At 54.8% G+C, this 12944-nt stretch overlaps 5 protein-coding genes across 5 annotated transcripts; 3 read left to right on the top strand and 2 right to left on the bottom strand.

Annotated features, from left to right (window-relative positions):
- The first annotated feature begins 50 nt into the window (after positions 1 to 50).
- N656DRAFT_776499 (uncharacterized protein) lies at positions 51 to 936 on the top strand. Its single transcript, XM_064814646.1, has 4 exons — positions 51 to 139; positions 204 to 239; positions 347 to 462; positions 546 to 936. The coding sequence occupies exons 1-4, from the start codon at positions 118 to 120 to the stop codon at positions 597 to 599; spliced, it is 228 nt and encodes a 75-aa protein (XP_064672949.1). The 5' UTR covers positions 51 to 117; the 3' UTR covers positions 600 to 936.
- Positions 717 to 1956, bottom strand: N656DRAFT_748541 (uncharacterized protein; the record flags this gene model as incomplete). The annotated part of the gene is made up of 2 exons (XM_064812957.1): positions 717 to 1826; positions 1880 to 1956. The coding sequence occupies 2 exons, from the start codon at positions 1954 to 1956 to the stop codon at positions 1163 to 1165; spliced, it is 741 nt and encodes a 246-aa protein (XP_064672948.1). The 3' UTR covers positions 717 to 1162.
- A 301-nt stretch (positions 1957 to 2257) lies between these two features.
- On the top strand, positions 2258 to 3639 carry N656DRAFT_748538 (uncharacterized protein; the record flags this gene model as incomplete). The annotated part of the gene is made up of 1 exon (XM_064812956.1): positions 2258 to 3639. The coding sequence occupies exon 1, from the start codon at positions 2491 to 2493 to the stop codon at positions 3637 to 3639; it is 1149 nt and encodes a 382-aa protein (XP_064672947.1). The 5' UTR covers positions 2258 to 2490.
- Positions 3640 to 3828: 189 nt separating this feature from the next.
- On the bottom strand, positions 3829 to 5930 carry N656DRAFT_500225 (PCI-domain-containing protein). Its single transcript, XM_064809848.1, has 4 exons — positions 5609 to 5930; positions 5449 to 5493; positions 5111 to 5391; positions 3829 to 5040 (listed from the first exon to the last, which is right to left on the bottom strand). Exons 1-4 carry the CDS (start codon positions 5670 to 5672, stop codon positions 4018 to 4020), a joined length of 1413 nt encoding a protein of 470 aa, XP_064672946.1. The 5' UTR covers positions 5673 to 5930; the 3' UTR covers positions 3829 to 4017.
- A 2995-nt stretch (positions 5931 to 8925) lies between these two features.
- On the top strand, positions 8926 to 12449 carry N656DRAFT_499602 (uncharacterized protein). The gene is made up of 5 exons (XM_064809847.1): positions 8926 to 9286; positions 9364 to 10120; positions 10182 to 10808; positions 10870 to 11254; positions 11327 to 12449. Exons 1-5 carry the CDS (start codon positions 9022 to 9024, stop codon positions 12218 to 12220), a joined length of 2928 nt encoding a protein of 975 aa, XP_064672945.1. The 5' UTR covers positions 8926 to 9021; the 3' UTR covers positions 12221 to 12449.
- The last annotated feature ends 495 nt before the right edge of the window (positions 12450 to 12944 follow it).

Here is a 12944-nt window from a genome sequence, read left to right as displayed (position 1 = left end):
GAAGCTTCGAAATCGCACGTTGATCTGGATCTTGCGCCAATTCAGCGTAGCGTCAACCTCTTGACAAGTCCCATCCGCAGAACCGAAGGAATAAGCCGGTCATCAAATCATTCCAAGATGGCTGGACTACCACACTACAGTATGCTCATAATCGGAATGCGCAGGAACGTCCATTGTTGTGTATGCTAATCCAACGTCTACAGAGGTGGCCATGGACCCGGCCCTGGTCCGCCTGGGGAGTACGTCCTTTCTTTTCGAAAAAGCCAACCGCTTCATTTCACTTCTGCGACTCAGATTCCCGGAGCCGATTGTCGTCGACCCTGCTTCTAACCATGCGTGCGTACAGGCATGATCACAAACCGCTACAAGTACTTCAGGTGGACGAGGCGGACGGCGGGGATCACCGTCATGTACGTCTTTGTGGTGCCGAGCATTATCGGGTACTTGGGCTATAAGACAGACGTAAGTTTAGCCATCACCCCCTCAGGGGTAGCGTGGTGCGGCTGGAGGACGAGGCTCGCTGACTTGGGACGGCTGATTCTTAGGGTCTCTGGGACCTGCGGGCGAAGCGGAGAGGCGATATTATTTCTGAGCGTTGAGGGGGAAGACCGGGAAGGATCGATACCCTTTGTTGGATGAGTGTTGTACATATGCTGCGCGGGAGTCCCAGATTTGGCTCATTCAACACTCATCCTTTATACCAAGCTGTTACGAAGCACTGGTGTCTAGCATTGCGACTAACTCCTGGCCAAGCATTGTGGCCTGATATGTTGACGTTTCCTTAGATGGATATGCTTGTTGCTATCCTCAGCGAAAACCAACCCCATAAGCTAGGAAGCATCGCCGGGTCCAGCACGGGAGCTCTTTATGTCGTTTTCCGACTTTCCCGCGGCTTGCGATTGGATAGCCGGAAATGGGTACGTCAACTTGCCTTCACCCAGGTTCTAAGGTGGTGGATTATAATTTCCCCAGCACCACCAACTCGGCGGCCTCCTCGTCGTAAAGGTTGATCATGCCACAGTAGCTCTCGCTACATAGCCATGGCGGTGGAAGTAAGCCATCGACAGGACCCATAAGTCCGCGAGAGCAGATCTCGTAAGACCATTCCCAGCATAACCCCCATAATAAGTGAGTCTCCTGATCCACGAAAGGCCTGGAGTTCTCATCTCCCCCACCGGCCCCGTTCTTGAGGAAGATCTGGTAGCCTGTCTCCTCTCCTCCACTCGCCTTCTGGCAGGCCGTTCCCTCTCCCGGAAGGTTCATCCCTACCATAGTAGCCTCCCCCACGGCCATAGCCACGGGAGTTTCCTCTAAACGCCCTACCACGAAACCCACTGGACGGCCCATAATCCATGCTTCGTTGTGGTGGCGGCGGCGCGGAGCCCATATCACCCTTGGCCTCACCCACTCCAGCACCGCGCCCGATCCTAGCGCTGCTCGCCGGCATCACGTCGCCTGTGAGTTCGTCCGGCGGGAGAATGGCGCAGCTGATGAAGTCGCCCGTCATGAACCGACCGTCAGCCAGTGTCCTGTCGCCATCATCAACACTACCCTCCGGGACGCCCTCGTCTGGTCCCGCACCCGGCCCTCCGCCACCCAGCACTATGCTGCCGAGGTCCTTGGCTACATAGCGTGGTGGCTGGTCGATCCTAGCGCGCGTATCGGCGTAGATGAGGCGAAAGCAAAGACGGGTGCCGATTGCAGGGTCTGGCAGGACTGGAGGGGACTCGCCGAGCAGGTGGTGTGAAAACTCTCTGAGCGAGCAGTCCTTCCAGGTGTAAATGGAGATATAAGGGAGCTGGGTCTCCGGGCCGAATTCATCAGGTCTGAAGAGGTGTTAACATCTTGATATGATGGCCCGGTAAAGGCAGGAACGAACCTATGGAATGCGCCTGTCCGATAAAAGAGCTTCACGAGGAACGGCGCCTCCTCATCTCGCCTGACATCCGCCGTCATGGCTGTCTTTGGCCAACTTGGTGGGCCACAGGATCAATGAAGGCGGCACGGGCGCCAAACAGGTGTAGCCCACCACGGAGGATCTACGGAGTTAAAGAATCCACTTCAGGCCCAGGATGGTTGAAAACTTGAAAAGGGAAGTTGATATTATCAGTGGTCGTTTCTTGAGAATCATGTCGAGTCGTTAACACATGCCAGGGAAGCTACGGTACGTATCGTGTAGGTGCTAGCCTGGCCCGGGCGTGGACCCGTCAGCCCACCGCGAAAGTGGGCCAGGCGTTCCCTGATTGGGCGAGAGTGCATGGTGTTAGGCCCTTGGCGCTTTCTCACTTGACGGAGCGACCCGTAACTTCCCAACCCATCTCCAACCTCACCTGTAATTGAAGTTCAAAAACATCGAAGTAGAACAAACCAGCGTATTACACCACCTCGACGACAAACAAGTTTACCGGGTCTACTAACCCACCCACCACCGATCAGCGACTTTCAGAAGCCACCCCGCGAGGTACAAAAAGGGGAACGAACGCCTAGAAAATGGACTTCGCCTCGTTAATGTCCAAAGAAATCGCCAAAGCCAAAGGCGCCACCACCACCTCCTCCTCGCCATCCGCATCCACCACACAGCCCAAATACATCTCTCGGCGCGAAGCCGAAAAGGCGCGTGAAGCAGCATACCTAGCCGAGCAAAAGGCACTCGAGGAGCAGCGGGCGGCCAAGGCGGCGGCCAAGCGCAAGCGGGAGGAGGAAGCCGCGGAGGAGGCGCGCGCGCGCGAGGAGAAGAAGCGGCGGCTGGCCGAGGAACTTCGGCGGCGGCGGGAGGCCAAGGAGGCCGAGGAGGAGCGGGCGAGGAGGAAGAGACTGGGCTTGCCCGAGCTGGTTGAGCAGAACAAGGACGGCGACGGTCAGGGGCAAAAGAGGGATGAGGATTACGATGATGAGGAGGGGGCGGAATTGGATGGGGCTGGAGGGGCACAGGGTGATATCCCCGAGGAGGAGCTACTGGCTAAGCTGAGAGGGCTCGGGGAGCCGGCCGTGTTGTTCGGCGAGGGCCACGAGGCGCGGTTGAGGCGGTACCGCAGGCTGGTCAGGTTGGGATCGGCAGCGGCGGCGGCGGCAGCGGCCGGGCCGATTGCTACCACGCTTCTTCCCGTTGAGGAGAAGGACATGAAGGTCCCTGACAAGCTGCCCCCTGCATCCGACAAGAAGGCGCGGCGGTTCCTTTTCCGGCAGCTGGCGTCGTACTTCAACATGGTACTACGCGAGTGGGAGGCGGCGTTGGTGCGCGAAAACAACGCCGACACGTTCGCGGGCCAGGCCGCGCGCAACGCGATGGTGTCGAGCAAAGAGACTATGCGGCCGCTCTTTCGCAAGTTTGAGCAGGGCGACCTAGATGAGAGCATTCTCGAGGCGATCGTCGAGATCGTCAAGGCCGCGCAAGAACGGCGCTACGTTGACGCCAACGACGGGTATCTGCGCTTGAGTATTGGCAAGGCGGCGTGGCCCATTGGTGTCACCATGGTGGGTATCCATGAGCGTAGCGCGCGCGAGAAGCTCCATGACGGAGAGAGAGGTCATATCATGGGTAGCGAGGTCACGCGCAAGTACCTGCAAAGCATCAAGAGATGCTTGACGTTCGCTCAGGTCCGCTGGCCCCCAGAGGATATCCGTCAGTTAATGGGATGAACGCTGGATGGTGGATGGAGGGAATGAGCAGTCAAACCTAGTGATACCCGAATAAGAATGCTTGATGGCAGGACAACGGTTGGGCTCGTATCTACGGACCTGAAGAACTGAGCGTGTTCTAACACCAGACCAGTTGCCATTCTATGTCTGTAAACGACTTGAGCCGCTGATACTGATGGTGATGACTTCGTTCTCGGATGTTTTCACAACAAAGCCGTGCTCTGCCCCGGTACGCCTTTACCTTCTTTGCCACCGAGCCACTCTTCCCATCCATACCGCTCGAACCGCATCCATACGCCGAGCCCGTTCTGTCCTTTCCGCTATGCAATGCAGCTGTAAGCAGACCCACCAGAATACCATCAACCTGCCATTCGGTAATCACCCCAGTGTCTCCTCCATCAAGTATTCGGGCTGGTTGGCAAAACCATGTCCCCCCATCTTCTTAGGGCCTTTGAGCTCAAGATCGGCTGCTGCGAGGCCAATTCTCCGAAGCCGATCCAGCGCCTGCCTCTCATAGTTTTCGGCCGCTTGGAGCGCTGACTCTTGCATTTGTACTCTTGAGTTAGTGGCTTTGGTGGTGACGTACTTGAGAAAAGTTAGTGGCGGACGACTATTTCTCGGGGTCAGACATGGAATCACCTTGTCAATGGTGTTAATGCGGGCTTGAAGGGCGCCTGACTGGATCATCTCGGCCAGCTCGTCCTCGATGGGCTGGTCCGGGATACCGAAGGCTTTGGTCATCGTCTCTAAGCTGACGCACGAGAACGGGACTAGGTATTGGACAATGCATTTGCTCCGGATCTGGGCGTAGATATGGGGAATGTGCTTCTGCAGGTAGATATCGAGAAGATAATCTGCCCGATACGACTCGAGGATGGCGATGCACGCAGAGTATCTGCCACTAACAAACTGTGCGATAGCGCGCCTGATATGTGGTTCCAGTTCTAGGAAGCTTCGGAATCTGGGGTTGTCGAGCACTTGGCTTTGGAGATCGGTGCGGTCCATGAATGCCAGGGCGAGGAGGCCCCCGTAGATGGCAACATCGTTCGGACTGGCAAGGTCACTGTATGTCGAGCTGGGGGCAGTGGGCTCGGCCGCCAAGAAGCTGTGTGCCGCAGCCAGGTACTTCTCCTGTCCGATGAGCGCAATACCTTGAGCGATTTTGACGTATGGTTGCAGTGCCTTCTCATCCTCTGCACTTTGAGCGCCTCCCATCTTGCTGAGGTGGGCACCGACCATACCCCATTCGCGCCGTTGCACCGAAACACGGACTAGATGTTTGCCCACGTCGATGAATTGTTTGACAGTGCTTGCATCTGGCCTCATTTTGGAGTATGCCTCGGCAGCGGCGTTGAGGTCGCCAATACTCTCATAGTGCTTGCCAAGATCTTCATTGCCCATCTGTAGCAGGACCACGGGCTGTCAGCGATGTTTTCCGGATTCCTGCGGAATGTTAAAGAAAAAAACTTACCCTGATGCTCTCCTTGATCAAGTTGTTCTTGTAGCCCTTCAACTCGGTCAACAAGCGGTTTGTCTCGATCTGATTGACTCTCTCTTGGTTGTCGAGCCATGCCATGTCAAGGTTGGCCTCCGGCTCCGAAGGTGCCGCAATTCGTAGGCATTCAACAGCTTCCTTGTACCTTTGCGTGTCACGGCCCCGCTTAGCTTCCGCGATGGCGGCTTTCAAGGCATCGACACATAACGGCACTGAACTGCGACCGATAAGAAACAGGCGATCGAACCGGGTGCGGCCTTTAGGATGCGGTCAGAGAGGATTAGATTAGCGGGCCTCTTGTGAATGGCACTCACCCTTGTAATTCTGGATATAAAGGTCGAGGTCGAACTTTGGCGCATCTATTCATCAAAAGTTCCCGGTCAATCACTTACTCTCATCTAGGGGCCTTGCGCGGGGGGGATCCCAGCGCACTGCAACTTGACACGGTGAAAAACAGTTCTGATGATTACCAACCTTTTACCACCACCCCGCCTTGATTGTCCATCAACGTGAAAAAAGCCAGCAAAGAGTTGGCCATCTTTGCAGCTTCTTAAAGTGTTAATGGTGATGCGGAGTTGACGCGGCTGTTAACCCGAGAAGCTCGGCGAGGCTGAGGCGCTTCAAGGCGTGGGGAAAGGATAACGACCAGGCAGCAAGTCGAAGGTGGGGGAGATGATGGCGCTGTTAGTGTACTGTAATGTACTGTATACAAGTCCATACGAAATTACTTCGTCACACATTGTATGTATCTTACCAGCCGTATTACCGCACCGTAGATAGGCGCAATACAGCGTAGTACAAGATTTTGTGTGTGTTTATGTAATTATCGTCCTCCATTTATGAGAAGCTTGGCCCTAGACCCTGAATTTTAGTCCGGCAACCCAGTCAACGTTGACTTTGTTATTCCATTTCTGTCATTTTCGGAGTTCTCGGGACGACTTCCTATCCGAGGTCCTTCCCACTCGCTGGGTAAGGCTGACAGACTAGGGTGTGGAAATGAAATTTTCAAATTGCTGAAATTCAGCCATTTTGTGAAATTCTGCATTTCAACCCAGCCCCTGAATTTCAGGTTTTTTCAACAGGGGGTTGGTCTATGAGACAGGCCAGGGCAGGGCAATTGGAAGAGGGGTTTATACGAAGAAATCGAATTTGAAGTGGTTGAAGTCGTGATAGTTGTGTTGGAGGATTGGAAGCTGGAATACTGTCGGTGTGGCAGTAAGATTGCCACCATACATAACCCTAACCCGGGGCTTACTGCCTGCCGAATTGGGTTAGTTCATTTTTCTTGAAATTTCCATTCGCAATTCAAGGCTGACTGTGAAATGAATTGCAAGGTGGGTTCTTGAATTTCCACACCCTATGACAGACAGGCTTGGGCCTACCCTTAAAAGTCTACAATACTAAATGCATGCATTGTTGGCAGCCATCCACTAGGTTCGGGTTCGGATGAGTCTCGGGAATTCTTTCGCTTTTCCCCTCCACTCAGCTGTGAGCCAAGATGTCCGGCAATGGGGATTTCAGGCTGTTTTGGAGCGGCAGCCACTCTAGCTAACGCAATGATGTTAAGGTATGATGCTTCTACTGACATATCGGTAGTTAAAGTTAGACTTGACCAGTTGCTAATGTTTATACCATTTGTATGGAATCCAGTTCCTCGTACCTTTTACGTTGTTGGGCTTCTCACAACACCTCCGTTCACTGATGAGAGCGATAGCTGAGCGTGCCGAGCGAATCCCACAGGACCGAAAAATCTGCCCAATGGACGCGAACCTGTAGACATGGGCTGATTTTGGGGTCCCTGCCATGCTTTGGCCGGGGTAGTGCATGCCCAGAGATGCATGTGACGTAGGCCAAGGCCTTTAGCGTGCCAAGGCTGAACCGATGGTTTTCTCCACCTTCAATATCTTCCAATCTTCGTCCTCCGATGCAGCCTACGCTCTGCTTCCCGTGCTTCTACTGTGGCAGGAGAAGCCCGCGTGCACTTGGATAACGCCTAGAGTTTGTTGACAAGAACACTTGGGCGCGCACCTGGATGCTGATGACTTTCTACTCAGACTCTAGCATCAGAAAAGCACGTTGCCTTATTGCACACTGAATTCCGCTTCAACTACCCAGGCATCCTGCTTTCCGGCGCTCATCAAGTTTCAAGTCATGTAGCTTCTATACCGGCAAGTACGAGGCAGCTCCCTTTTTCTCATTCCTTCCGAGGCAAACACTTCTGCAAGAAGGGCCCAACAGAAACCCCACAGTAATATCTCCCACCGCACCGCACATAGTGCACGGCCCAGGGTGTTTTTGTTGCCGCCTCCACACCGGCCCAATCTAGCATCCCAACCAAGACTTTGTTATTACACAACTGGATCCTTGGACGAGCCATTCCCGTTTTCGCGTCGCAAACCCCGAGACTGGGATAGGCCCGATGACAAGTCCCTTGAACGTGTCCTTTCTGCTACGTTGCATATACGTCTGCAAAGCAGAATGCCTGTCGGTCCCTGAGATAGCGCCCTGCATACATAGTTTGAAAGCGCATCTCGGGGCCGCCCTCCTGAAATACCCGCGGGTGCACACGGCTATTTGGTGCCGACACACTTCCCCCGCAATTCCGGCAGCATGGCACATACTGTGGTAGTCGTCAACATGGCGCCCTTCTCTGACGAAGAGCTGATGCGAAAGAGACGCCATAAGTGGCCCACGGCTGGGAGATCCCGGGCTCGGATACGGACTCACACAACCTGCAGTCACGCAGCCGAGTGGTTGGGTTGGATCCCACCGACGCGGAGCTCGGAGCCGCTCCGAGGAAAATGAAGATTCTGCCGCAAGGCGCCGCCTGGCAAGCCCACCCTAATGTGTAGGATTCCGGTAAAGCGCTAGCTTTTCCACTGGGAAGGTTCCAACATATCCATCTCTTCCCTAACCTGAGAGGCGGTGATCGACCACCCACCAGCGGCTACTTGAGCCGCCAAAAGCCAAAGTGAACTGGATCTGGGTGGGCTTGACAATTCTAGTGCGCTATTCCGAACCCGAATTCACAGACTCAGATAACCAAGGTTTTTTTTGGCGGTGAAAAATGGTTGTTTGAGACTCGCATCCTCCTGCTATTCCCCCTCCCGTCTCCCTTTTCTGCTCCTAGTGTAAGCTCGCTGCGATTTTGAACACTATATGCGCTATTACGTCGGCACCCTTGAGGCCGCCCGTCTCTAGCGTCCGTGTTACACTAGTACCGAGTCGGGTCCGGCGCACCCTGTCTTATCCCGTTTCGCGCCCCAAACCCACTTTCCTCCCCTTTCACCTAAGGTAAGACTGCCCTGGATAACCCAGAGTGTAGCAGGGTCCACAACAAATCCGCGCCATATCCTGACACCTGCTGGTTCCTCACACTGGCACAACTACACTCACCCTCCATCAGGTACACTGTAGACACAGGCGCGCCGCATCTGCAGCTCATATGTCGCTGCGCCGTGTCCCCTGCAACACCCTCTCCACACGTTATTGTCGATCCCCGACGGGAGAGGCAGGCGCTCCTATAGGCTACCCTACCTCCACCCCCTCCCTGGGTTGGGGAGCCATATGTGAATCGCCCACACGGGGTTTTGGGTTTTCAACCCTCAATACATCTTCTCCAGTCCGGTGCTTGTTGCGACCCAAGACCCATCTCATACTTCCCGACGACCACTGGCCCGCTACAGCGGGTTGAGATATGTGTACAAGAACGTTGCAACGACACGCTGCGCGCTCCGGGAAAGACATGCACACGAGATCCTGACACGCAACAAAACGGGCCACTGTCATCCACTTGAAGTTGCTCAATGACCCTATCGCCCTGCGCTGGAGCATCCAACTCGGCAGATTCACCCGCCACCATCCCATAGGCCCTTGTCACCGGGGGTATGCTCGATATGTCCGATGACGAATCTGTGGGCATGTCGCCAGAGGAACATGGCTCGCCGTCTGAGAGTGTCAAGTCCTCGGCGCAGGCCTTCAGCAAGGACGGGTTCGAGGATGTTTCTGGTGCGCAAGGCGAATCTGCGGATGCCCCGAGCATGCCTATGCAGAAACGCCGCAGGGTGACGAGAGCATGCGATGAATGCCGCCGGAAGAAAATCAAGTGTGATGGGAAGCAACCGTGTACACACTGCTCCGTGTATAGCTATGGTAAGGGCCCTCATCCTCCCCTCGTTCTCTGGCTCTCCCCCTGTCCTCTCAGCATGGTCCTGCTGACCGATAGGTAGAATGCACGTACGACAAGCCGTCCAACAGGCGGAGAAATCCAGCCCCGCAGTACATCGAAGCCTTGGAAGCGAAGCTGCAGCGAGCCGAGACTCTTCTGCGCAAGTTCATGCCGGATGTTGACCTCAGCGACCCAAATCTGGACCCGGCAGTCCAGCAAGAGTTCCGCATCAGAGAGCAGGCGAGAGCCCGGGCGATGGAGCCAAAGCCCGAGGCAGCCAAGGAGCAGCAAGACAAGCAAGATGCGCAAATCATGTCCATGATCGAGAGCATTGGCCAGCTCGAGCTCAGGGAAGGCGGGGAATGGGACTTTTACGGCAACTCGTCGGGCGCCGTCTTCCTTAGACGCATGAAGGAGCATTTCAAAGGCCTGTTGGCTAACGAGTACCGCATCCCTTTCTTGCCGAGACCCGCCCTACCAACCGGCATGTTCAGTCTCGACTCGCCCAGATCGAGCGCCGGCTCGCCATGGGACGCTCCAGTCCTGCCGAACATCTATGACCTTCCGCCCTTGGACAAGGTCCGCACGCTCTGCTATTACTCTCTGGACTGTGCCACGTGTCTTATGCGCGTGGTGCATCAGCCTTCCTTTTACGCAAAGGTCGACAGACTGTACGCGAGCCCTCAAGAATCATGGGGCAACGAGGAACACAGGTTTCTAGGTCTCCTGTACTCGATCATGGCCCTCGGCTGTGTATACAATGTTGCACAGGAGTCATCGGAACCGTCAGCGACGTACAAGTCTGCAGTGGAAGAAGGGTGAGTGTTTTCGCCACTTTTTGGGCCCTCTCTTTTCCTTTTTTTCTGACGACTGTCTTAGCATGAAGTACTACACAGCCGCTCGACTGATCCTTCAAGATGTTGCCGAGTGTCGGGACATGGCTTCTTTACAAGGGCTCTTGTATATGATACTATTTCTGCAGGCCACATCAAACATCAGCGGCTGCTATGCGTTTCTGGGTATCGCTCTTCGATCCTGTCTGAGGATGGGTCTGCATCGCCATCTATCTCACGCCAAAATCACACCAATCGAGGATGAGACTAGGCGCCGGACATTCCATACCATCCGTCAAATGGACTTCTACGTGTCAGCCATCTTAGGGTTTCCCCTCCTGCTCCACGATGAGGATATAGACCAGCCCCTGCCCACCGAGGTCGACGATGAATACATCACGGAAGACGCCATCCTTACACCCCCTCCCGGCACACCATCCTTTTTCCAAGCCTTCAATGCGCACACCAAGCTCATGGGGATCCTTGCCAGGGTAGTGAGAGAGATATACCCGCTCAAGAGGTTGGGCGAGGTTACAAAGGAAGGCGGGTCAAATGCGACCTTTATGATCAGCTATTCTCGGATTCAAGAAATCGAAAGAGAACTTCAAGAATGGTCTGAGCAACTTCCCATTCACTGGCGGCCGAGTCCTGACGGCCCCATTGAAGTTGTCCGGTATGTGTTCTTTCCAAACCAGTCATGGGAATTCAACGTCTAACACGCGGCCTTTCAACAGCGTCCGGACACTCCTGAGGTTTGGATACGCACATGTCCAGATGATGCTCTACAGGCCGTTCCTTCACTACATCTCGCCGCGCTTGACGGCTGGAAAGAAGATAGATGACCGTTACTACAATTGCGCAGCCGCAGGAATTAGCGTCTCTCGCAACATCGTCCACATTGGCATCGAAATACAAAAGCAAGCGGTTCTGATTGGACCCTATTGGTTCATTCTGTACACTGAGTTTTTCGCCATCCTTTCGCTCATATTCTATGTTCTTGAAAATCCCGACAAGCCAGGGTCTTCTGAGATATTGGCGGACGCCAGAGCAGGCAGGGAAGTCATCGCGACCCTTGCGGACCGGAGCCTGGCGGCCGACCGTATTACAAACGCTCTTAAGGCAAGTCTACCTACCAAACTGAATTTACGCATAGGTTGCGGTACTAACAGTGTCTAGCCCCTATTCGACCAGCTGCCGGAACGCTTGAAAAACTCTACGGCCCGACCAACACCAACCAAGAAGCGATCAGCTCCAGTTCCGTCTCAGGGACCCAAGACAGGCACCATGCCATTGCCGAGTCGTCCTAGCCTGCAGGACGCGGTGCCACAACGTAGGTCGGACGAGATGGTTCGCCCGCAGGTCGGGCTACACAGGCAAGAACCGCGAGGCCCTCCTCAGAGGACCGCGTCTTTCGACACGGTGAGATTCCATCACGGCAGTCTGGCGGAACAAAGCTTTACAAACTTTCAGGACCTTTTCCCCATGGACATGACTGTACCGGGAATCAGTCCAGAGCCTTCTAGCGCGCAAGGCGGGGCTGTTCACGGGCATGCTCAAGGTTTCCAGCAGGGCCAACAGCCCGGTGTGCCAATCAGCTCACTGTACAAGCTGAACGCTATGATGTTCCCATCGGGAGATCCCTTCGCCTACCCAAACCAACCGTTGATGGACCACAGCGGCCATCATCCGGGCAGCCAAATGGCCCAGCCTGGAGTGGGCCAGTCCCCAGGCATGCAATTCTACATGCCGACCATGTACGATGGCATCGAAGGTCAGCTGCTTGAGCCCATCCCGTCGTACCTCATTCATCAAGGTCAGGGTCAGGGGCTAGGCCAGGGCCAGCACGACGGACTAGACCCGGCAGCCCATATGTACAACACATCCAGCATGCTCGCAATGCAGTCGGAGCATGGCAGCCACAGGCACCAACATCAACAACATCAGCACCATCACATGACGCAACCTCAGCAGCAGCAGCAGCAGCAGCAGCAGCAGCAGCAGCAGCGAGGTAACATGGAGGATATGATGACTGACGCAAGCTTCCCCGACTGGGATGATATCCTGAGCCACTCGGGCTCTCGGTAGAGGCATTCCCTCCTATGGCCTGTGGGATGGCGGCATGGATTACCCAGTTGCCGTTCACAGTTCCATACGTGGAAAACCTCATATACCCCTTTTCTCGGCGTCTAGGCGCCAGGTTTTTGGAGCCGGCAGACGCGAGGGTCGCTCAGTTGGAGGGAACCGGGGCGTTTGGGCCGGAATTTTTACGATGTCCGAGTGTGCAGGCTGAACTGGGACAGTAAACGGAGTGCCTTTGGCAATTGATACCCATCTCGAAACTCAAAATGGTCAAAATGAGCGGAGTGGCTTACGTCTTTGGTCGGTCGGCGACTTGGATAGAATCGGCTTTCTCACAGTCACGGAGACTGTTCACGTACTAGAGTGTCCAGTCACACTCGTTTGGCCGGTCCGACGGGTATGATGTAGGAGTTGGGAACGGGAATGATGAGATAAGACGGGAAGTCGCTTCCAGGGGCACGAGATGTTCCGGAACCAGCACTCCTACTACTCCGTATATGCCGGACAAGCCAAGATGGGTGAGAACAAACAGAAAAAGGGAAAAATAGTAGAAAATACAATGATCCGAAGATACAGAACAAGTCACAACATCAATTTTTCTCTCGTTCCATGTAGTAAAATCACCTCTGCGAGGTGAATACGAGGCAACAGGGCAACAGGGCGTGCTAATGATTGAAAGGGCGCAAGAGATGATGTCCTTGGGGTAAGGAGCCAAGAAGCGTGGGGAATC

Source organism: Canariomyces notabilis (assembly GCF_033297395.1).
Source record: "Canariomyces notabilis strain CBS 508.74 unplaced genomic scaffold N656scaffold_4, whole genome shotgun sequence".
Classification (NCBI taxonomy): domain Eukaryota; kingdom Fungi; phylum Ascomycota; class Sordariomycetes; order Sordariales; family Chaetomiaceae; genus Canariomyces; species Canariomyces notabilis.
Note: the sequence above shows the minus strand (reverse complement) of the source record. Positions and strands in the feature narration are given on the sequence as shown.

What these genes read in the sequence shown, in the direction of transcription:
- N656DRAFT_776499 (XM_064814646.1), top strand. Translation starts at nt 118, where the DNA reads ATGGCTGGACTACCACACTACA. An exon ending in GGCCCTGGTCCGCCTGGGGA is followed by an intron (nt 240 to 346) that starts GTACGTCCTTTC and finishes GCGTGCGTACAG; the next exon opens with GCATGATCACAAACCGCTAC. An exon ending in ACTTGGGCTATAAGACAGAC is followed by an intron (nt 463 to 545) that starts GTAAGTTTAGCC and finishes GCTGATTCTTAG; the next exon opens with GGTCTCTGGGACCTGCGGGC.
- N656DRAFT_500225 (XM_064809848.1), bottom strand. Translation starts at nt 5,672, where the DNA reads ATGGCCAACTCTTTGCTGGCTTTTTTCACGTTGATGGACAATCAAGGC. An exon ending in AGGCGGGGTGGTGGTAAAAG is followed by an intron (nt 5,494 to 5,608) that starts GTTGGTAATCAT and finishes TTTGATGAATAG; the next exon opens with ATGCGCCAAAGTTCGACCTC. An exon ending in TTATATCCAGAATTACAAGG is followed by an intron (nt 5,392 to 5,448) that starts GTGAGTGCCATT and finishes CGCATCCTAAAG; the next exon opens with GCCGCACCCGGTTCGATCGC.
- N656DRAFT_499602 (XM_064809847.1), top strand. Translation starts at nt 9,022, where the DNA reads ATGCTCGATATGTCCGATGACGAATCTGTGGGCATGTCGCCAGAGGAA. An exon ending in CTGCTCCGTGTATAGCTATG is followed by an intron (nt 9,287 to 9,363) that starts GTAAGGGCCCTC and finishes ACCGATAGGTAG; the next exon opens with AATGCACGTACGACAAGCCG. An exon ending in GTATTACAAACGCTCTTAAG is followed by an intron (nt 11,255 to 11,326) that starts GCAAGTCTACCT and finishes CTATTCGACCAG; the next exon opens with CTGCCGGAACGCTTGAAAAA.